The 24,790-nt window shown below is 37.4% G+C and overlaps 2 protein-coding genes across 55 annotated transcripts in view; one reads left to right on the plus strand and one right to left on the minus strand.

The window, feature by feature from the left end:
• MLH1 (mutL homolog 1) overlaps positions 1-3,609 on the plus strand; it is a 91,822-nt gene extending 88,213 nt beyond the window's left edge. For all 5 annotated transcript variants that reach the window (XM_026679514.2, XM_087948000.1, XM_087947999.1 and 2 more), the window contains one exon: positions 2,131-3,609. In XM_026679514.2, coding sequence (XP_026535299.1) covers positions 2,131-2,298 — 168 coding nt within the window. In that variant the 3' untranslated portion in view covers positions 2,299-3,609. The remainder of the gene's footprint in view (positions 1-2,130) is intronic.
• Positions 3,297-24,790, minus strand: part of LRRFIP2 (LRR binding FLII interacting protein 2) — a 96,449-nt gene continuing 74,955 nt past the window's right edge. For 34 of the 50 annotated variants that reach the window (XM_026679521.2, XM_087948043.1, XM_087948005.1 and 31 more), the window contains 9 exons: positions 24,074-24,166; positions 14,465-14,557; positions 13,239-13,340; positions 12,882-13,014; positions 11,912-11,961; positions 10,594-10,714; positions 9,854-9,933; positions 9,136-9,240; positions 3,297-4,154 (listed from right to left, as the gene is read on the minus strand). In XM_026679521.2, the coding sequence (XP_026535306.1) occupies positions 4,044-4,154; positions 9,136-9,240; positions 9,854-9,933; positions 10,594-10,714; positions 11,912-11,961; positions 12,882-13,014; positions 13,239-13,340; positions 14,465-14,557; positions 24,074-24,166 (888 nt within the window). In that variant the 3' untranslated portion in view covers positions 3,297-4,043. The remainder of the gene's footprint in view (positions 4,155-9,135; positions 9,241-9,853; positions 9,934-10,593; positions 10,715-11,911; positions 11,962-12,881; positions 13,015-13,238; positions 13,341-14,464; positions 14,558-24,073; positions 24,167-24,790) is intronic. The other 16 variants (XM_026679522.2, XM_087948045.1, XM_087948030.1 and 13 more) reach the window with 3 other exon arrangements.

The following is a 24,790-nucleotide window of genomic DNA, read 5'->3' on the forward strand; positions in this document are numbered from 1 at the left end:
TGAACAGGTGTTTTATGTGATTTTCCCTAGCTTCACCTCCTTTCTTTTCAGTATATACACATGGCAGAAAAAAATACTGGATAGAAATTTTTAAGAAATGAATACTTGACAATAAGTATTGGATATATTTTTGCTAATGAGTTTTTTGCTAGAGGTTTGATTAGTGATCGTCCTTAATTACCAACTACCATTGTAATTGATAAGTCTATTGCTAAGTGGTATCATTATATGAAACATCTTGTAACTGCACTGGGATTATGTCGATTCTGCTGCATTCAGTATGTGAAATCACATGACTATGTTTTCTTGCTAGTTTCCTCCTTAATTTTGCTGGTCAGAAACCAGCTATGAAAGTCACAAATGATCATGTGACATTGTGAGTTGTGTATGCCAATTGTGCTCAAATTGTAATTATATAAACAATGCTGCAATAACTACCCTAAAACTACTTTTTCATTGCTCTTGTAACACTGAATGGTTGCTATTTGGGAACTGAAGACTACCTACTGTATGTATGATCTGATATGGCTAGTTTATGTTTAGAAGCTCATTAGACAACCCATATCCAGTTGGATCATTGATTCATGTGTCTCCTCTATGTTATTTAAACAAGAGAAATAGAATAACCATGGGTGGGCAAAAAAGCAGTGGGAGTGGAAACAACTTCCAATTCCCTGCCAGTTTCTCCACTGAATTTTATTTTGGGAAACTGGTAAAGAGCATCAGAAATCTCCCTTTTTTCCATCTCTCCTTCCCTATTCTTCCTTCCTACCTTCTTCCTTCCCTTTTTTCTTCCCTGTCTCTCTCCTCAAATTCCTGCTGGCTTTCCCATTTACTTGTAAAGTTTGCAGTGAGAAAGTAAAAAAAAAACCTTTGCCTTGTGATACACTATTTGATCAGTAAAGGTATGGCAACAAAACTTTTAGGGAGTATATGGATACTGCCTACTGCTGAAATGCAAGCAATTGAATTTGTCAGATATCATTTACCAGGAATTTATAGTTTGACTTTTCCATTTCTCAGCTATGGATAACAAGATTTATTACACATATTTGCTATGAAAAAGAATGAACGTATTGCCTCTTAATGTTTATGTATGCTAAATGTTTTATTGTAGGATGTCTAGCACTTCCACATTGCAGATGAATTCAAGTATAGGTAATCCTTGACTTACAATTAAGCTCAAATTTCTGTTACTAAGTGAAACACTTAAGTGAGTTTTGCACCATTTTACCACCTTTCTTACCACATTGTTGATTACTACAGTTAAGTTGTAACTCAGTTGCTAAGTGAATGTGGCTTCCCTATTGTCTTTGCTTGTCAGAAAGTTGTAAAAGGTGATTGCATGAGCCCAGAACACAGTAACCATCATAAATACAAGTCAGTTGCTAAGCATTCAAATTTTGATCACATGACCACAAGGATGCTGCCATAGTTATAAGTGTGAAAAATGGTAATAATTCACTTTTTTCAGAGCTTTGTAACTTTGAACAAAGTTAACTAAATATTACAAGTTGAGAACTACCTAAATACTGAAACGGGTGCTCAGACTGCACACCACCACTGGTCCATGGCACACCAGAAACCAGGCTGTACAAACAAGCCAAGCCTCATCTGTGCACACACAAGATGCAGACAGCACATGAAGCCACTTCCTCTCCTGGTCCACAAAAAAACCTCTCTCTAATAGAACCAGTCCCTGGCACCAAAAAAGTTGTGGGCTGCACTACTAAAGCAACCAGGTATTAGACTTATGGGAATTTTGTTCTATTTGCATTTTTGTCACTTTGCTCAAACTGTTACATAAAGTAAAAAAACATTCATTTGTATCATACTATAGGCAACACTTGACAGGGAAAAGTTGCAAAATGTTCGTTTTTGCATGGATCTTTTGTAACTAATGTATAATCATTCCAAAAATGGTAAAAAATTGAAAATTGTAAAGTGATTGAACAAAGTAACTGTTGATATTTAGGCATATCTCTAATTATTGCTGCATTAGTATAATGATTTTTACAAATTGAATTATCAACTAATCTAAAAAGGCATATTATATAGATTGTTATTCAATAATGCATATGTTTTAAAACTTTACTATGAACTCAGGTGTTGTTAATATTGCTTTTACAGGTTGAAGAACCTGGAAAATGTATGAGATCGTGGAAATGGACAGTGGAACATATACTCTACAAAGCTTTTCGGTCATACCTTTTACCTCCTACAAATTTTAGAGAAGATGGCAATGTTTTACAACTTGCTAATCTATTTGACTTGTACAAAGTTTTTGAGCGATGCTAGATGCAAATATTTATTCTATAATATTTAATCTATTTTCTTTCTCATTATAAACTTTAATCAGTTAATCACAAACTTCTGCATAAAATGACTATATTGTATGGTCAGAAAATTAATCCACTATTGTTCAACATTTCACAATATCCACATATTGTACAGTGAGCAAACAAAAAATTAAACTCATAGATTTCTGTTTATAACAAAAGTGTAAGATATTTAAATCCTCATACTACTACTATTAATGAACCATACAACTGATGAATTGGAAAAATATGGAAGACCAGAATTCTCTTTTCTTGATCCTATTTTAGTATTTCTGCTGGCAGATAGTCTGGGAATAGATGATTAGAGCATCTTTGAATGTAAAGGATCAAATTTTATATGGAAATATAGATAGTGCTCAACTTACGACCAGAAATGAACACCAAGTTTTTGTTGCTAAGCAAGATAGTTAAGTGAGTTTTGCCCCATTTTATGACCTTTCTTGCCATAGTTGTTAGGTGAATCACTGCTGTTTAAGTTAGTAACATAGTTGTTAAGTCAACGTGGCGTGCCCATTGACTTTGCTTGTCAAGAAATTGCAAAAAGTGGTCACATGATCCTGAGACACTGCAACCATCATAAATAAAAGTCAGTTGCCAAGCATCTTAATTTTGAACATGTGACCATGGGGTTGCTGCAATGGTCATGTAAAAAATGGTCACAAGTCACTTGTCAGTGCCGTTGTAACTTTGAATGGTCACTAAACAAACTGTTGTAAGTCAAGGACTATCTGTAGTAGAAATTAGCAATTTTCTTAGTAATATAATGAATATAAACAGATTCTGTTCATATAATTTTTACTTAATTATATCCTGTCAAGTTTATTATTCAAAATAAGTAGCAAACATTTTCAGTCTGTAGTGTTTTGAGTTATATGGGAGGATAAAAATTCTTAGAATTAGTACATTAAAAATCTCAACAATGAAAATGCCAGAGAACATTAAGACAAGAGACACCTATGCTATGCAGTGTCCATTTAATAGGTTTATACCTGTCACATTTCTCCCACCCACATTTCACTCCACACTTAAGCATCGCACACATCAGGTTCCACACACTAAACAATAACAAATCTTGCACACTCTTACATTAAGAATAGGGAAGGTCTTAGTTGAAATTTCAAGTGTCCATCACCATGCAATAAAGCAGATTTTATACAGTAATTTCTATTTTATATAAATTTAAATATTGTACAAAAGTGTTCCATAAAAATGTATAAAATTTAGCAAACAAGACTCCAATTGTATTTTAAAATAAATGGTATTTGTTTCCATATTTTGTTCTAATTTCATTGCACTATATTAAAGGCACGTGTATACCATGTGAGGATTTTGAGCACATAATTGGTTAGTTTGTTGTGAAGCATACTCTTGAATTTGTGCATTTTTTTCCAAGCACCAAGCATTAAAGCAATTGAAAATAATTCAGAGAATAAACTTGATTTCACAAGTGTGAAAATAGTAGTTTATATAAAGTAAGTCAACCATAGAGTATTGGGCTCCATCAGATTTTTGAATTAAGCTGCTAAAACTCATCAACGGCATGGAGATGTAAGCGGTCTTTCCCATTTGTTCAAATTAAAATATTTGCCACTTAATTATGAAACAAACTCACTGAACAGCCTTGTTTTCAAATTATGCCAAGAAAAGTCTATATTAAAATAAGCTCAAGCATTTCAAGGAGCAGCGCATTCTTTAGTTTCCTTTCTATTGTTGAGATAGCAGTGCAGTTCGATTTGCCTTCATTTTCTCTAACCGTTTCACTAAATGACTGTTGGTCATCTCCATTTCTTCTATCCTGTCCAATGCTGTTCTTAACTAAAAAAAAAGGAGACAAAAGTTAGTTTTGAGAAAATCAACGCAGCGTCTAAATATATCATAAAACTACAAAATGTTTTTGTTGCAGCTTTTTATTGAAACAAGGTCCACAATTAATTCAGATCTAAAACTCTTTGCTTACAAAAAAGATTTGAAAGCATTTTAGCTCTATTAAGTTTAGTAGCATCAGGTTAAACAACTAAATTAGGTAACAAAAGATAAACTTATGCAGCAGCTAACTTATGAAACTGACAATACTAAAATTTTCATGTAAGTCATAACTCAATTGCTTTTCTTTACACTTTTAATATCCGCTATCAAATACAAAGGTAAAGAAATCACTCAGAAGACGGAGCACATGAGTATGCTTTTTGGCAATACACACAGGGTACCTATGTTTTCATTCACTATTCCACTGCATTCTGAGCCAGCTGTAGTTTTCAAAGAGACAAACATGAAGACTAAACTGGAGTAGTCTAATCTTGAAATAGCATTATTTGTTACCAATAGAAGCTTTCTTATTTGCCAACACTGGTTAAAAATTCCACTTGTCATGAAGGCTTCTCAACTGCCCATGCCAAATCTAGGATGAACTCCAAGATGGAAACCTGGTCTTTAGATAAAGTATCACCAAACCCAAATTCCAATCCCCAGAACTGGCAATAAATGTCCAAATTAATGATACCTCATGAACTTCGATATATACAAAGACTTTTGAGATGTCCAACCTTCATAGGAAAAAAATATCACTGGGTATTGTTTCATGTCAAACTGGAAATTCAAGTCTATGTTTGTCACTTTCCCATTCTTTCAGATGCTAAATTAGGACATAAGCCTTGTAACATCTCCTAAGTACATGGAGTCATCCAGGACATGGCTGTCCCTAAGGTGCTTTTCAAAAGGCAACTGAACTTTATTTTTCCTTTAAGATGTTTTGCTTCTCATCCAAGAAGCTCCTTCTGGAGAAGCTTCTTGGATGAAAAGAAACATCTTCAAGGAAAACCTAAAGTCCAGTTGCCTTTTGAAAAGCACCTTTGGGCTCTCCCAAGCCAATCCCCAAAAATCAAAGCAAAAATGCCCCATGCTACTTTCTGAGAGACTGGAGCAAACAATAGGACTCTGTCTACCCTTTAAGAAGCGCCTGAGAGACTGCAGGAATAACAAAATTGCATATTTCTAACATTCCTTGAAGGCAAACTGCAACAAAGCTACAAAACCCACAGTAGAAAGGATTTCAGTAGTCAATTTCCTGCAAAAGTACCTGGATTTGCAGCACCATCATTTTGACTAAATATACAATTCAGTGTATATTTGTGGTGGGATTCAAATAATTTAACAACAGGTTCTCTACCCTAATGACGGTGGACTGTGGGTGTGGCCAACTTGATTGGTCTCCTTACTCCAAGTCATAATAAAATAGCACTGTTCCAATATTTAGAATAGAATAGAATAACAGAGTTGGAAGGGACTTGGAGGTCCCTCTCCTTAGGCAGGAAACCTACACCACTTCAGACAAATGGTTATCCAATCTCTTCATAAAATCTTCCAGTGTTGTAGCATTTACAACTTCTGGAGGCAAGTTGTTCCACTGATTAATAGATTAATTACACTAACCAAAGAAGAAACCTAGGACTAAGAAGAAATTTCCTAAGGGTGAGACCAATTAACCAATAGAATCACTTGTCTTGAGAAGTTGTGGGTGCTCCATCATCACTAGAAGCATTCAAAAAGAGTAAAGGGGAGAGAGAGGGAGGGAGGGAGAGAAAGATGTGTGTGTATGAGACAGAGAGGGAGGGAGAGGTGGAAAAAAACGAAAGGAGATTTCTTCCAACAACCAGTTCTCCAAACTGCTTAGAAAGTTAACAGATTCTAGCGAATAGGTGAGAACTGGTAGAATCCCACCGTTAGTAATAGAGCAACACTGTTTAATAGTTCCAAAGAAATCCAACTATCCAGTTATCTGTAGATGAAGAAGAAAAGCCATCCTTTTTCTCAGAATAAATTTAAATTCATGATTTATTCATAATTTTTCCTTTTATGCTCAGAAAAGGCCTACGTGAAGTTCAGAAGACATCTCCACTTTCTGGAGATACGGTTTTTTCTAAAAATATTGGCAGATGCTTCTAATCAAGCTATTGTTCAATGGATCCTAACCATAATTGAGAGATTTTATATAGTGAGTCTATCTATCAGTATCTGACTTTGGACTGGCTATGACTGAGGTTAAGACCAAACCAAGGAGAATGGAAATTCAAGAGTAAGTTAAGAATGTATGTTTCTCACTCTGTATTCAGGAAACATGCTAGCTTGGGAACAAAATCACTTGAGTGGGCAAAACAATCCCCAAATACAAGGACTCCTCAACTTATCTGTAACCCCCCCTGTTGTGAATGCCTTCAAAGTCACCCTTTTCAGGATAGTACTGCTTTCATATTAAGATTGAAAAACCAAATGATGTTTGCTAGGATTTAACCCAGTGATTTTAGACCCGCTAAAAGAATAGGATATAGTCTATGTATTTCTGTTTAAATATGGCACAGGTGACATTGGAAACCTTGCTGTTGGAGAGTAAACAAAGGAGCTAACGAGACTGTGTAATGTCCCAACCCAGATTACATGTTATATATCTGGTTATACAGCATGCATCACTTCTCAAAGAAGACAGAAAAGTGAGGTGGCATTAGAACTATATGCCAAACTTTTTGCTTTTTTTTGTACCACAATGGAATAAAGAGATCTCTTAATTTGTTAAGAGCTTACACCCTCTTGTTCTGAAAGAGGTCTTCAACAGAATAATGTCTTCAGTACCAGGATCTTAAAGGAAGCAGAAATCATGCTTGAGAAATCCAATAAATAGACGTACAACTGGTTTGTCAGCTAGTTGCAAGTCCATCTAGTGGTTGTGCTATCCCACTTTTTTCTAGCTTACTAAGAAGTAGGTTGTGGTCTACTTTGTTGAATGCCTTGCTGAAATCTAAATATATTATGTCCACAGTATTTTGCTGGTCTACTAATTTAGTCACTGTGTTGAAGAATGAAAATAAGATTGATTTGGCATGATCTGTTTTTAACAAACGTGTGCTGACTGCTAGTTATTACTTTACTTGTTTCTAGATGTTGGCAGATCTGTTTTTTATTATCTTTCCCAGTATCTTCCTGGGTATTGATGTTAGGCTGATTGGTCTATAATTTCCTGGGTCTGTTTTTTCCCATTTTTGAAGGCAGGAACCACATCGGTTCTTTTCCAGTGCTCTGGTAATTCCCTGGTGCTCCAGGATTTTTGAAAGATATGGTGCAGTGGTTCTGAGATGACCTCTGCCAGCTCCTTTAAAACTCTTTTGGCTTGCGGTTGGAGAGCAGGTCGCCACTGATCATTTTCTCAGCTCCCTCACGGATCTTGCCCTGTGTATAGAACATGTTCCCCATGCACATTTAACCACAGCAGCCCACAGCAGGCTGAGGTGTACAAAGGGAATGCAGTCCAATGCTGGCCAAGGGCAAGACCCGTAAGGGAACCAATACAACCATCAGCAAACTTCTTTCCAAATGCAAGCAAAACAGACAGCAGGACGGAATAAGCAGGCTGATGGTGTCTTAGCCCATGGTGGCGGCAGTAGCCGGAGGAAGCGGCACAGGGGAGAGGCACGCAGCCTGGCTTGCTGGGTGCACCAGGAAACCACCTTTCCCACCTTAGCCACATGGGATGGAGCAGACATGTCTGGTGGTCCACATCATGTGCCTCCCTGACTCTGCCTGCTGCCACCACACTTGCTTTTTTGAGAGCCAGGGGGCAAAGCCCCTGCTGCCAGACACCTCCCCCCCACATGCAGACACACACAGACACACACACCTGAAAGGCCAGAACAGAGAAGCAAGCCTGCTGGATCCCAGTCACATGCAGGTGCGTCTGGTGATCCACATTATGTGGCTCCCCCCGAGTCTGTCTGCTGCCACCACACCTGCTCCTTGGAGGACCACATGCAAGCCCCTGCTGCTGGGGACACACACACACACACACACACACACACACACACACACCTGAAAGGCTGGAGACGCTTATCTTCAACCTGGTAGCATCCACACCGGGATGGGGTGAGCCAGCCCGCCACCTCCTGTGCGCATACTGGGATGGGCCGTGCCTGTGCATGCATGCTCCTGTTGCCTCCTGTGCACACACCAGGACAGCCACGCAGGCCAGATCCAACCACATTGTGGGCAGCATCCAGCCTGCAGGCTTTGAGTTTGACACCCCTGATCTAAACTATATCCCTAATAGCGAACCTATGGCATGCTTGCTGGAAGTGGCATGCAGAGCCATCTCTCCATGCATACCCGTTGGCTCTTCTGGTTCCAGCGCGCACATGCACACCATCCAGCTGGTCTTTGCATAACCAGAAGAGCATCTCCGCCAACTGGTCTTTGCGTTCACATGCGCGTTACAAACTGGAAGACTAAGTGGCTGGCATGCATGTGTGCACCAGGAAGCTGAGCTTCCAGTTTCTGGCGCTCCCATGCTGTACGCCGAGGAGCTGCTCTTCCAGTTTTTGGTGCACACGTGCATGCTCCAGTGTCAGCACTTGATGCCAAAAAGGTTCACTACCGTTGATCTATATGAATAGGAGGTGTTAAGGGTAGAATTTGGGAATATCTTCTTCCCAGAGACCTCATATTCCCATTTGTATATTTGGGAGGTTTCAAGGAGTGATGAAGGAAAATGGCACTGCTGGAAATGGATTATGTTATTGCTAAATATTTAATAAGCGTGATCTTGGCTGCTGAATTCTGCAAATGATTTTGTTTCTGGCAGTCCTGCAAACATAACATTTCACACCACAATTGTAAGAAACCTACAGACAGAATATTTATACTACTTTGAAATAATAATGTCTAATATCGCTTTAAATATAGCACATATTATTCACAGCTCAATTACTATACTATTACAAATCTGTTTTCACTTAAAGGAAAAGGAGACACTTACCTCTCGCTGAAGTTTTCTCTTTTCTGCTTTCAGTTCATCTTCTACTTTTTCTGCATTTTCTGCAGCATTTTTATATCTCACCACCTGTCCTTCAAGTCTTAAAACCTAAAAGACCAATGATTTGTTTATCTTCCCATATGCAAGGAAGACTCAATGTAACTTTGACCTTTCCTTAAAAGCACTAAATGGAAAACATTTATGTTTCACTGTTCCTCCCAAGGAACCAATGCAAACACCAATGGAGTCAAGTGATATAATCATACCCAGAAACTCAATAGAATACTAATTCAAATGAAATGCAAACATGGCATTGATATTATCACTGATTATAAGTAAAAAATTTCCCAGTGTAAACGTTTATGTGCACTATTTCTAGATCTGATATAGTTTTCTTGGGCAGGGGGTTGGACTAGATGGCCTACAGCAAGTCCCTTCCAACTCTATTAATCTGTTAGATAGTCCTCTTTTCATTTCTTTTAACTTGAGATGGCCAAATATCTTTCCTGACCATTAGCTCATATATAGAGCACTTACACTATTTGCTTGAAGAGTGGTTCTCTTTAGAAAATATCAAATCCTGTACATCACTGGCCTGATAATATAGTGAAAGGATTCCCATACTAGTAGTGCAAGAGAGACATCTTATGTGATGAATTAGGGGAGATAAGGTATAGAGCCCTTAAATTTGGAATATATCAACATCTTAAAAGATACCTACATTTTGTTCCAAAGTAGTTATATCTTGTTCAGCTTTTGAAAGTTTAAATTTGAAATCACTTATTTGTCTGTTGGCATCTCCTAGGGACAAGAAAATTTAGAATTTAAGGACTGTAAATCAACCTTCCAAATTCTCTTCAAATCAAATCTTTACTTATTGCAAATGTTTGTTGTGGAGAGAAACAGAGCACTAAATGTGGCTATTAAGTAACTCTGGAGACTGGTATTTTTCAACATTTATTCCTGAAAGGTCATGAGATGAATGCTTAAGATCTCAGGAGTTCAGTCAACATTTTTATTGGAATATAAAAAGCAGAATGACTTATGTAGTAGTATTTTAATCTTAAATACAATGAAAATGTGGTTATTTAAAAATAACCGACTGCTAGATCAAAAGATTATACAAATTAACAGTCAAGATATTTCTCATAGTGTCAGTAGAGAATGTAACAACTCAAATGAGAAACAGATTTTCTTTCTGTACTTTCCATTCTCTCTGGTTATGACAAGAATTCTATAAATTTCACAGCTGGTACCAGACTTTGCTTATTTTCCTTAATATTCCCTCATTTTACTTTAAATTGCACCTTATACATCTAAAACTATATACATATACTTTCATTAAATCTGCTTTATTTATCATCTGGTATAAAATTACAAAATTCAATGAAAATTTGCATAGAAATCAAGACATGACTATTTAAAGTGCATCTTCTTTGAATACTGAATGAATTAACATACTCTGCATTTCAATTAATTGCAAATCAGAACCATTTTCCAGTCCTGTTAAATCAGAATTTGTGCTTTCATTCTTAGAGGATTTCTGCCGTGCCTCTTCCAATTGCAATTTCAGTTTTTTAATCTGAAATTAAAATAACACAATATTTTCAGTATTTCACTTCAAACTTTATTTATTCTTTATCTAAAATGAATGGATATAATATTTAACAAATAATTAGCATCTACTGCTATAATCGGGAATCCAGTGTGATTGTTTTCAGCTTTAAATAAATCTAAGGATTTGTCTGAACCGGATCTGCTACTCCAATAAATTGACAATTTAGCCGTGGATAGCATCCATTAAAATGCTAAGATTATAGGAAAAATTGTTGTGAATATCTGCATCAAATAAATTGCCATGTTCTATGAATGGTTTTAACTAAAACAAAAATTCTATTGTTAGAATAGTTTTATTCACGTTTTGTTCTCTGCAGATATAGTCAATATGGTATAAACAGGGATTGGTATTAGGGAGACCCAAGTTCATATTCACTTTGAGCCACAGAAATTTGTGAGATGATTTTGATCCATCACTAAATCTCAGCTCAACCTACTGTGCAAGGCTGTAATTTTTAGTAACAAACAGAAAAAATTAAATGCATGATTAAGAAGCTGACATCTAAATATTCTTATATTGAGTTAAACTTAAGTGTATATGACATCACTTCAAATGTACATTTTTCTGCCTATATCCACATTTTTGGGGATATAGTTTTAAATATACTATTCAAAGGCTAAATGGATGTGGCACTAAGCATGCTATTCAAAGGCTAAACAATTTCCCATAATTAAGTTTTAATTTAATAACAAAGTGCAGTTGGTTTATGACCTCCAGAGTTAGCATTATTTCTTTAGGCTATAATTCTGTTGCTACTTAAGCAACAGATAGTTAAGGTGGAGATTATCCTGTTTTACAGATAAGATCAGATTGTTGTATATTCTTTAAGTACAGCAATATGATCTTTCATTTATAAGACAATTTTCTATCTCCAGTTTAACTTTTTCCCACAAGTTTTCCATTATAAGCTTAGAATTCAACATATGTAAAGCCCCTCCTGGATCATCCTCCATCAATAAGCAGTCAGAAGAAAATACAGGAAAAAAAATCCTACACAAATCCTATGGTTCCTGGATTATTGCAGAAGCTACAGGATGATATTCTAAGCAAACAAAGCTTGCTGTGGAGGTCATAAAGCAACTGTACTTTTTGTTATTTAATTAGAAACTCATTATGGGAAGTTGTTTATCTCTTCAATTTAGAAACCTTCAGGAGACTTACCTGTGATAATAACTCTTCCTTTTCTCCTGCTAGCTTTCGTAGCCTAACATCTAGAACAAACAAATAGTTTAATTTCCCAAATTGGCTTTTGAAGAATACTTGAATTCCATCTGAAGAATTTGAGGAGGGTGACTTGGGAAAACTGAATTACAGCAAGATCACTTTAAAAATTGTAATTTTTGTAATATAGGGCCAACATAAGCATTTAGGTTCATTAACTCTTATATAGTAATCCTCACTTACCAACTGCCCTGTTCAGGGATTATTCAAAGTCACAACTGTGCAGAAATAACTTTACAACCAATGCCTGCATTTATAACCTTTGCAGTATCTGTCAGTCATCTGATCACAATTACAGTCAGTATACATTGTATCTATTGTTTTTCTCTCTCCCCCTTTGCACAGTGGAGAGGTTGGAGAGAACGGATTACAAGAGAGTAAGCAGGCAAACAATGGGGAATATAGTCAAAAGAATATGCTTATTTCAGTAGGTGTGAGGACACTACACAAACAGTCCAGTATTCCTTAGCATGCTCCTGCTTACTTTTTTGTAATCTGGTCCTCTCCTATGAATATAAATATTAATTGCCTTCTGGTTAATTATCCCAGCACCAAGATGAATATTCCAAAGAGGAAGCATGTGATTAGGAGACAAACAAAAGTTTAAGATATGAAACTGATTAGTCTTGTCAGCTTCCAACCAGCTATTTCAATGCAGCATACTTGGAATACTTTCTATAGGAAGTATTCTGATACACAGCAACTTAAATTTAAATATTTAAAAACAGAAATTTATTACATGTCTACAGACATTTTGTAAGCCTGAAAAGATTTATGAGGTCTGGAACCAATTACACAGAACTAAAGGGCTAATCTGTCTAAAAGTACAATTCTTTTGGTATACTTTTTAAATTTATATCCATTGAAGCCACAATATAATGTTAATCTTTTAAGAAAATGCTTATTTTACCTAGTGGTCCTTCCCCTGCTGATTCCAAAACTTGAGCAGCTTCTTGTGATACAACTGTAATTGTACCAATTACTGGTTCATGGTTAATATCACCATTTGGAGTGACTTCTGGGATTATTACTAATCCATGTTTCTGGGGGGGTGGGAAAGCAACATTAACAATATCTATCAGAAAATTTTATTTTACAGATAAACTCTTTACTTAACTGACATAATCAAAAATACAACATCATTGCTTCCATACATGAGTTTGTAGAAAGGAGAAAACGATGTGGTAATGATGGTGTACTTTCCATTACATTATCTATGCTCTGATTCCCCAATCTACATTTGTAAGAAGTACTACTGCTAACATACCTCTCCTCTCTTCATTGTTTCCTTCATATCAGCCAGCTCATCTCTGAGCTCATCTCGCTCAATTCTAATGCAGTCAAAATATTCTTTTTGTCTCTCTAGAGCCTGCTTACAGCAAAGTAGCACAAAGAAAATAGTATAGAAAAAGAATGTGTGATAGATAAGAGATTTCTTGTAAATACAGGAACAGGACTAAACAAAAAGAAGAAAAAGCCTTACATAAATAATCCTGTGCTTGCCACAAAAGTCATATTCAGCACAAGAATTCCTCAGTTATAATGGGTCTGTCAAATATGTATTTAGTTTTATTCATTATATTAAATATATACTTTAAATGTAATTCCAATGTAGTATTTCTTCCACACTCACTAAGCCTATCATTCTCACAATAAATCCCAATCCCAACGTTTTATAAAATATGAAATATATCACATAAATTATGGCCGAATTGAAATTTGGTCATTCATATGTAGTTCAGACCTACTAAGATTAATGCAACTAAAAACCATTAATTTTGGTAATTCTACTTTGCAATTAAAACTGTACCAAATCACATTATGTTTATTCAAATCCTAGAACTATACTGAGCAAGAAAATATAATCCTCTGTGATACATTAAGATTTTCAAATATAAACACTTGGATCTTATGGGTATAAAATTATATGTATGGTATTATGATTTTCAATTTAAATGAACCAATGTTGTCAACCAGAGTTTTTTGTGAAAGAACATTAAAAGAAAAAGGGAACCATATGGTTTCCAGTTTCTGTCCAGACAGAGCCCTAATTCTGATTTGTGTGCTAGATTTTATAGGATACCTGTTTCCCAGAAGCCAATCAGTTAGCAAATTGGTAAGTTTTTAAATAGTTTCCCCAGCGGTCCACCAATCAGTAGATTCCCAAGAACTATGGAATGAAGAGGTAATCCATACAGATGGCTCATATCCACCATTCCACCTATATTTCATTTTTAATCATAAACACTAAGCATCCAAATACAAAACTTAACTGCAACACTGAAAGTACTGTGAAATCATCAAATGTAGATGCAGCATATCCTCTTGAATGGTATTTATTATCTAGTATCTAGCATTAATTTGTTTTATCTAATTTACTTCTGTATTTGTAATTACTATATTCAGATCCCCTGCATTCCGAAACCATTAACAATCTTGTCAACATTTGCCAGTCTATTCCTAATCATTTTTCACCTCAGAATAATCTCATACCCCAATTTTTTTATCTTTCCAATTAACTGTCTCCTGGAGGTCAAACACCTCTTTGGATATAGATTCTATTTTCTGCTGCATGCGCTGGTTCTCCTGCAGTAAACACAGGGAGAAGAATAAAAGAAGAGGAAAAACAAGTAAAGGGAATTACAAAAAGATAAAAAGAAGTGAGTAAATAAGCCAAAGAAACATGAAAGACAGAGGTTTTATGAACAAAAATTTGAAGGGTAGAATTACAAACAGATTTAGGATTTACCCACAACTGTCTAGCATTACAGACAGTCCTTGATTTATAACTATTCATTCAGTAACCATTCAAAATAAAGATAGCACTGAAAAAAGAGATTTAGGACCCATACCCAAATTTATGGCTACTGTAGCAATTTGTGCTCCACTTGGCAATCCATCCACAATTATGACCAATCACAAGGATGCTGCAAAGACCTCGCCACCATCTCCCCTATCCTGCCTTGCTGGGTCCCGCAGACCTTGCATCTGCTTCCCACTCCACTGGGTTCTACACTGTCTTCCCCAATCCGCATCATAGCTTGATCACTTACCTTTTAGGATAAATTTCCTTTAGAAAGCAGCTACTCTGCCACATGGCCATTCTGCACAGTTGTGGCTGCATTCACTGTCCCAGAAATGGGCATCATTTTGGGAGTGGCCACAATTCCAATGATGCAGGAAGGGGAGGTCATGGGAAGGGAAGCCTAGCAGAGGCTACATCTGAACTGAAGGTTCTGCAGTGCAAACCTGGGCATGCACTAGGTCTCCTAGGGCTTCCTCCACCTACTTGGCACCTCAGGCTCTGCTAATAACTATAACAGGGAGAGCAGTGATTGGGATCATTAAGTGAGGTAGTCACATAGGTACCTCATATAATGACTTTCACAATTTCTGTACATAATTGGCAAGTTAAAGTTCCATTATGATTGTAAGTCGAGAACTACCACAAATATATGTATAAACATATAATTTTACCAATACATTAATATTCAAAATTTTAAAATATTGGTATAATGTCACTTTTACGTTATATACTAGTTCAGCGTGGCTGCTACAGGTTGTGCCATATGTTTTTAATACACACAACATAGCAACTTCCTCAACTTTATATTACCACATTATACATAGCCTGTCAGCTTTGGAAGCCATATTAACAGTAGAAGCTTCCATACTGCCACATTCCTGTGCCTGGGAAATTGGGAGGGGGGATTTCATGGAGGGTATGTAGTTAGACATAATAGCATCCTTCTTTTCGGTCAAGGTCATGGTCTTCCTGCACCTGGATGAGGAGTGGTTTAAGGAGTGTCTCGAATTGGGGGAGGATGGTGATTGGACCATATGATGAACTGATGGATGCAGTGTGTGAATTTGGCTTTTTGAATTACTGAGGAAAAACCTGTAACTGTCAGATTCAGGTTTTCCCAGATGTGCCAGTATGACAACTCTAATAAAGTGGAACTTTCAGAAAGCGAGTGATTTCAGATTGTGGGGTTCAAGTTACTGCTAAACTCTGGAGAGAGTTCTTTAAGTCCATTGGATAATCCCAGGGTCTTAGCTCAGCTTTCCATCCGACTATGAAGAGATCGGCAGAACGTGAGAATGCCATGGTGGAACAATAAATTAGATGCTATGTAAATTTACCAACAAAAAAACTGGGAGGACTTATTGCCTTTCGCAGAAGTGGCTTACAATAACACAGTACACAGTAGTACTGGACTAACTCCTTTCCAAATAACCACCAGAATGGAATTTATTCCCATGCCTGAATTACCTAGAATTACCAACTTCCATGTCCCTAACATAATGGATGGACTCACTAAAGAAGGGGTGGGAAAATACAAAGAAAGCCTTAGTGGAAGCGGCTGAGGAATATAAAGAAAAGGCAGATAAGTGCAGATCTCTGCAACCATCTGTTCGAGTGGGAGATAAAATATTTCTATCAACCAAATACCTTAGATTGAGATTGCCTAGTAGGAAGTTAGGACCTAAATTTCTTGGTCCTTTCCGAATAGTGAAAGTGATTAACCCAGAAACTGTCCAACTTAGCCTCCCTTGCATATTAGGCAAAATACATCGTCTTCCACAGCAGCCTATTAAAACCAGCTGTTGGTTCCAAATTAAGACAATGGCCAACTGCTCCCCCCAAGCCTGTGGTAGTAACAAGGTGAAACTCATTATGAAGTAAAGAAAATACTTGATTCTAGACTGCATAAAGGCCAGCTACAATACTTAATGCACTGGAAAGGGTACCCTTTGTCAGATGCTACTTGGGTAAAAAGTTGGAATATGAATGCTGATAGATTAGTTAAGCAATTCCATGATAAATTCCCTGAAAAACCAAAGGAACTTCGGGGGGGATTAAGTGGTTGGATGAACATTGTATTAACCCCTTGTTGTATTTTGTCTATTTTATTTTTCAGGATGTAGTTTTTTCTTCAGGAGGGGACATCTGTCAGCTTTGGAAACCATATTAACAGCAGAAGCTTCCACGCTGCCACATTCCTGTGCCTGGGAAATTGGGAGGGGGGATTTCATGGAGCGTATGTAGTTAGACATAATAGCATCCTTCTTTCGGTCAAGGTCATGGTCTTCCTGCACCTGGATGAGGAGTGGTTTAAGGGGTATCTCGAGTTGGGGCAGATGGTGATTGGACCATATGATGATCTGATGGATGCGGAGTGTGAATTTGGCTTTTTGAATTACTGAGGGAAAGCCCGGAACTGTCAAATTCAGGTTTTCCCAGATGTGTCAGTATGACAACTCTAATAAAGTGGAACTTTGAGAAAATGCCTGTCTCAGAGTTTTTGATTGGAGTTTGGTTTTGCTGGAACGCTGACATTAGATTACTACTTAATCCAACTAATCCAAGGTACAATAATTCTGCATATTCAGCTAAAGATCTATGAACAGTAAAGAAACAAGGAGCATATACAACTTATAAAACTGATAGTCTGAATTCAAGTATCTAAGCCAGATGTTTGTTACTGATAAAAACACTTCTTTCCCATCTGAATACAGTTTCTATTTTTTCACTTAGTAAATTATCAAATTGATCAATAGATCATTTTCTTGGGACTAGAAAACAAAAAGAAATAGAGAAATACATCATATAATGTTGATGACACCAATTTCTGAAAGATCTCTTAATAGTGGGTCTAAGGCAGGGGTCGCCAACCTTTTGGACCTCAGGGACCACCAAACTCATTATTTTAAATCCCAGGGATCGCGTGAATTTTGAATGACGTGGCTTGCTGACGTTGGTGGGAGGGAGAGGGGGAGGGGAGGGGAGAGGGAGAGGGAGAGGGAGAGGGAGAGGGAGAGGGAGAGGGAGAGAGAGAGAGAGAGAGAGAGAGAGAGAGAGAGAGAGAGAGAGAGAGAGAGATCTGATCTAACCTTGGAGGGCTGGACTGGTGATGTTCTCTCTCTCTCTCTCTCTCTCTCTCTCTCTCTCTCTCTCTCTCTCTCTCTCACACACACACACACACACACACACCCTCCAGGCAGCCACATTCCTAGCCTGCTTTTGAGCTCTGTTCTCAGACTTCATGCAAGGAAAGAAGCAGAAGCAGCAGAAGTCTTTCTTTCTCTTCCCCAAACTCCGCCAGAAATGAGTCTTTGCCAGCGCAGCCTCTTGGAGCAGGATGCCTTGCAGGGTCCCAAAGACACATTTCTGGTGGAGTTTGGGGGAGAGAAAGACTTTTGCTGCTTTCCTTACGTGCAGCCAAAAGCAAAAGAAGCAGAAGAAGCAACCTGGTGGCCAGGCAAGTTTCCCTCTCTGCCCTTTCCCCTCACTACCTTGTGTTGTTCCTAATGCAAGCGACGCAAGCCTTGTGTTACCGTGGGCCATGTGGGCAGCACAGCCTTGTGTTCTTGCACAGCCTGGATTAATTGCTTTGGGGGAGTGCTCTGGGGGTGACATTTCTTGCGGACCACCAAAATTTTCTCATGGACCACCAGTGGGCCATGACCACTGGTTGATGACCACTGGTCTAAGGAGACCTGTGGGACACTACAGATCAAAGGGTCTGCTATTAATGATTAGTCTTCAGAATCAGATTTTGAATATTAGTTGACAAAAAGGACCAAAAAAGTGATCCTCTGATTCAAAATCTGAAAGGTAATCCTAAAGGACATCAAATTCTATTAAAAATACCAGGCAAATTAATATAACTAACATTCTTTGCCTTCATTCTTAACATTCTTCCATTCTCATCTGAGAGTAGATAGTGCTCTATTCCAATCAAAACATTCAGTGGCCAAAAGCTTAATGGAAAATGGAATCCTTATGCTCTAAATGCATCTATACACACACACACACACACACACACACACACACAAACCATTTTCACAATCACCAAAGTCAGATATTTTGGATTATCATTAGATTTTTATTACATTTTATTTTTATACTTTATTTATTTTAACTTGTGTATGTGTGTAGTCCTAGACTTACAAAAATTCATTTAGCAACCATGCAAAATTACAACAGCACCCAAAAAGTGACCATTTTTCATATTTATGATCGTTTCAGCATCCCTCTGGTCACGTGATCAAAATTTGTATGCTTGACCACTTAATTCATATTTAAGACGGTTGCAGTGTCCCAGGGTCATGTGATCACCATTAGCAACCTTGTGATAAGTAAAGTCAATAGGAAGTCTAATTCACTTCACATGCACTTCACTAACAAATGCAGTGATCACTTGACAAATGTGGCAAAAAAGGCCATAAAAGGAGGGGGGGGGGACTTTCTTAGCAACAGAAGTTTTGGGCTCAACTGTTACAAATGAAGGACCTGTATGTGTGTACTATGTCTCTGTATGTGTGTGTGTGTGTGTATAAGTACATAACAAAAGCATTCAGACTTCAGAATAGGACAACTTGCTGCAACCAAGTTGCCATGGCCTAATCGCCACAGCCAACTCACCATGGACAATTTGCCCTGACCAACTTGCTACAGGATAACTCGTAGGACAATTCAACTATTCAATTTAATCTCTCTCACACACACTCAAGATGGAGTGACTGGCTCAAAGTGATTCAGCCAGCTTTCATACCTAACAGAGGTGTCGAACGCAGTTAACTTGGTTTCCAGACAACCGCCTTAATCACTATACCAAACTAATAATAATTGTATAACTGTACTTTTGCACATTTATTCAATTAAGGAAAATTTTCATTAGTAAAGATCTTGCTATTGTCTGCTTTTTGAGGAATATAAAAACAAACAACTGGATAGGATAGTAGTTACAGTATCTCCTCCGACATGGAAGACCAGTAGGAGTCCTTGAGCTATAAACCCCTTGGGCTTACATCTCTACCTCAAATATGAGAATGACAAACAAATAGAGTTATGCCAGTTCGGATGAAACCTGGATAACGAGATCCACATCATATGTTGAGGAACCAGGACAATCTGATAATGTGAGATATCAGAAAAAACAATACATAGATGAGACAAAGAAACTAGTTTGGTGGAATGCAACTATAGTACTATACCAATAGACTTAATGAGAGAGGTTATGTGAAACATATGAGCGAGCTATGGCTGGACAGAAGACCTACATCCTCACTAACTGAGAAATGGTTAGTTACTCAATGCTTCAACAAAGTGAAGAGAAAGCTGTTCTCACAACTTAAGAAACACCAACTACACATTAGATCACAGACTCAAGAAGACAAGGAAGACCAATTGGATGTGTAGCCAACATCTGTTGGAATATCACTGCCAACTCTCTACATTACAGAGTACAGCATAAGATATGAGGCATAAGATAATGTATAAACTAGTTACAATCAATCTTTGAAACTGATTATCAAAGCTTATTGGAGATAAAGATACTAGAAGATGCCAATAGAGCCCTCATGGCAATATCTACTACCATCATAACCAATGAACTGTTGTAGGCTGCAGCCATTATAATCATGGACCATTCTAGACAAATGGCTGTCTAATCTCCTGGTATATGATCAAAAAGAGCAGCAGTATGTACCCCCTCACCCGCCAGAAAATGAGTTAGAGGCTAAGATCAAGACCACTCAAAATCTCCTTATAGGGCAGATAGGTAGCATAAAAATTTAATAAATAAATTAAAACATTCAAGAGAACACTCTAGTCAGTTGCTAAAATTATAGAAGGGCATGACTACTGAAAATATACAAAGCCTGACTCTATCTGAAGCTCTAGAATATATTGCAGTTGCCAGAAAAGCTAATGAAGTCCTAGATTGCACCAACAGAGGAATAGTTTCAAGATTCTATGAAGTGGTAATACTACTTTATCATGCACTGGTGAGATCACATGGAACACCATATCCAGTTTTGGTCACCACAATACAAAAATGATGTTGAGATTCTAGAAAAAGTGCAGAGAAAAGTAACAAAGATGATATGAAGTCTAGCACTAAACCATATAAAGAAAGGGAACTAGGTAAGTCTTTTCTAACAAAGAGAAGAACTAGGGGGATATGATAACAGTACTTGAGGATTTGTCACAGAAATGAGAGATGCTGACCTATTCTCCAAGCAAGTCAAGAAATAATAGGTGGAAGATGATTAAAAAAGAACGCTAACCTAGAACTAAAGAGAAATTTCCTGACAGTGGAGAACAATTTATGACAGGGATAGCTTACCTCAGGAAGTTGTAAGTACTCCATCACTGGAGATTTTCAAGAAGAGATTGGACAGCCATTTGTCCGGAATGGGCAGGAGACTGGATTAGAAGACCTGCAAGGTTCCTTCCAACTTTATTATTCTGTGTTTTGTAATACCATCGCAAAGTAGCTGCAGAACCTGGCAGTAGGCCACAGCTATCTCCCAGAACAGGAACCAGCTACCTTCACAGTAGCAGAAATCCAACAGTGAGTCAAGATCATGAAAATCTGGAGAGCACCTATCCAGGACATGATCCACTCTTATTGGCTAAAAAAAACCTAATAGCAGTGCACGAACACCTAGCAATATATATGAACCAGCTGTCAGCAGTAGGTTCCCACCCAGTGGCTAATTCAAGGAAGGACAGTGCTGATCAAGAAAGATCACCATAAGAGAACAGCACCATCCAACTATTGGCCAATAACTTGCCTCATTACTACATGAAAAGTCCTACCAGGCATATAGCTGCCAAGTCACAGAACCGTATGGACCAATACATGAGCAAAGCTCAGAAGGGAATTGAAAGTAACACAGAGGCTCAAAACACAAATTGCTCATAGACAGAGCAGTCATCTAAGACTTAAGGTTTACGCAAATCAATATGAGCATAGCTGGAGTGACTACAGGAAAGCCTATGACTATATGCCACATAATTGGATTTGTGAATCCCTGTACCTATACAAAGTCAACAGGATACTAAGGACATTCCTCAAAACTCAATGGGGCTATGGAAGACAATTTTGGAAATGAATTCAAGAAAGGTTACATAAGTGGCCATCAAGTCTGGCATATATCAAGATGATAGCAGTGTTTCCTATTCTGCATATACTTGAACTCCTCAGCCAGACAATCATATTGACTGGATATGGATATAAGTTTAAGAGTGGAACTACCATCAACCATCTTTTTTCTACATGAATGACATATAACCAAACTGAGTATGCTAAGATGTATGACATGTTGACTCAATGATCTTCCTGACACAGATCTACAATGACGATGTTGGAATATCATTTGGACTGGAAAAGTATGGCTGCATTAAAGTCAAGAGAGGGAAGGTAGTTGATTTGCTGATTCATGTAATGTGGATTTGAAGTGAGGACACTCAGATGTCATTTGAAGTGGAGATGTATGGCCGATTGGTAGTAAGGAGAGGGAAGTTAGTCAATGAGCCATATAGCAGACATACTAACCAGCTGTAAGTATCTTGGTATTCTACAATTACATGGAACCAGGAGGAGGAAGAGGAAGCAAGGAAGATACCAACACCCAAGTACTCCAAACAATGAGACTGGTCCTGAATCTCAATGGAAAGGACAAGAGCCACAATATACAGAGGTTTCCACCCCAAATCCAATATTCACAGACTGTACACCACGTAGAAAGCAGGTGGAGAGGGCATTCAGGAGTGCATTAGTGGGACCTAAAGATGCCACCTGATGTAGCAGCAGGCATGGCAAGAAGGTTAAGTAGAAGAAGGGCCATGGCAAGACAAGACCTGTCAATGTTCTATCTACAGATAGCTGAATTAGCAGACATTAGGAAATCCTACTGATGACTTGAAAGGGCTGGACTAAAAGAAAGCACTGAAGTACTTATCATAGCGGCACAGAAACAGGCACTAAGCACCAGATCCATGGAATCAGGGAGCTAGCATATGAGATGCAGATTCTGCAGAGAATTGCCTCAGAGACAATCCATCATAGTGGCAGAGTGTAACATACAGGCAGGAACAGAAATACAGAACAATCTGCATAACATATGGACTATACCCTCTCAAGTCCAGATGGGAGATTTCACAGAAGGTGACAGAGAGTAGGAGGGCTAAAATCCTTTGGAATGTCCAGCTCTGACAGACAACATGTACTGGCCAATCAATCAGATATCATAAAAGCAGACAAGTACTAAAAGACTGGTGATGATAGATGTAGTATAGTAGTGCTAAGTGACAGCAACATCAGGAAAGAGGAGCATGAGAAGCTGGAGAAATACCAGGATCTGAATGAGAAATCAGAGAGGATGTGGAATGGTCAAAGAAGTCCCAGTGGTGGGACTCAGGTCTGTGATTCATAAGCTGGGAGCGTGGCTCTAATAGAATCCAGGAACTTCAGAGCAATCTATCCAAGAGTGCAGTGCTACATAGTGTACAGATCCTCAAACTCCCAGGCCTCTGGTAGAAGATCCTAGACTGAGGAAGAAATATTCCAATTCAATCAGAATTAATTAGAAACACTTCAACCCATAAATTAGAAAATCCCACAAATTCAATTAAAAATTTATTTCCATCAATTTTAAAGTAGCATGTTTATATGACCAAGTTAAGCTGAGAAGAAACTGCTTCATGTGAGGACCTAGTTACTAACTAAGGTAGTCACATTATTGTCATAAAAATTATAAGCTATCTTAATATTTTATTGTGAATTTAATCATGTCTATTTTACATTTTATCAAAATAGTGTTATTATTTATCAATTAATTTCATTGTTTAATCGTATTAAAAACTATTCTGGAATTATTAATGGCATATAAAGATTTAAAATAAGTAAGTAAATAGGGATCATGAAACTGATGTTTTAAGTGAGCTTCTGAAGCTTCAGCATTATCAAAGCAAGATATCCAATAATTTAGAACCAATCTGGAAATTAAACCAGCTGGCTCAGAAAGAAAGAGTTTTGGACAGCAAGATAAATGATATATCAAGAGAACATCTTAGCACTGCAATCCTCTTTGGACACAAGCAGACACAGAAACGATTTGTATCAAGAATTTTTGCTGTCTGAAGCCCCTCATATAAAGAAAAAAACTTTCATTATTTCCTCAAAGTATATACTTGGAGGAAAAGCACAAACAATATAGTATGTGTCAAAATTAAGTAAATAAATTACAGACACTTCATTTAACCACCACTAACAATATTATTAGTTATTTTCCAGCATGAGTATGTACCTCTATTAGTTCATCTCTTTGGCAAAGGCTTTCCTTGAGTTCATTTACTTTATGCTGTAGAACACTGCACATATGTTTCTGTCTTTCCAATTCCTGCATTAAACAAACAAAAAATTAGATGACTTTAAAATTTGTTTCTGTAGCTTTGGTTACTCTCAAATAACATGTTGAAACTTGTTACAACAAAGGAAGCTATTTTCAAGATTATGTGGGCTAGTAAGAGGGTACTCTTAATATTTATTATGTAGACAGGAATAATAACTACTCATAGTTAAAGGAGTCCAATCATGAAATCTGGCTTAAGCATTTTCACAATTTCCAAGTAGTAGCCTCATCCTCACCCCAATCCCCTAAACTCCAATATTGTAATCAAGACCCAATTTTGAATAGACTCCCTGCTTGTCTCCAATTGTTGACATTAGATCAATATTGCCAATTTACCAGTATATCTGAAAGTATTTTTCAAATCTGTTTTAGTAAACTGTAATCATTATGGGCAAGGAATAACAGAAGAGATCTTGGTCCTCAAGTCCAACCCCCTGCTCATACAGGAGACTCATATTATTTCAGACAAATGGCTGTCCAGTCTTTAAGAGTAAGAATCAAAAGAAAGAAAAGGAGTGGAAATTGCTGCTAGAACAAATTAATTTTTCCATGTTTGAGCAATCATAGACCTTAGTAAGGTCTTTGTCTTCATTAAAAATATGCAATGTTATT

Source organism: Notechis scutatus, chromosome Z (assembly GCF_049901735.1).
Source record: "Notechis scutatus isolate UNSWTSFEM ecotype Mainland chromosome Z, rNotScu1.2, whole genome shotgun sequence".
Lineage (NCBI taxonomy): Eukaryota > Metazoa > Chordata > Lepidosauria > Squamata > Elapidae > Notechis > Notechis scutatus.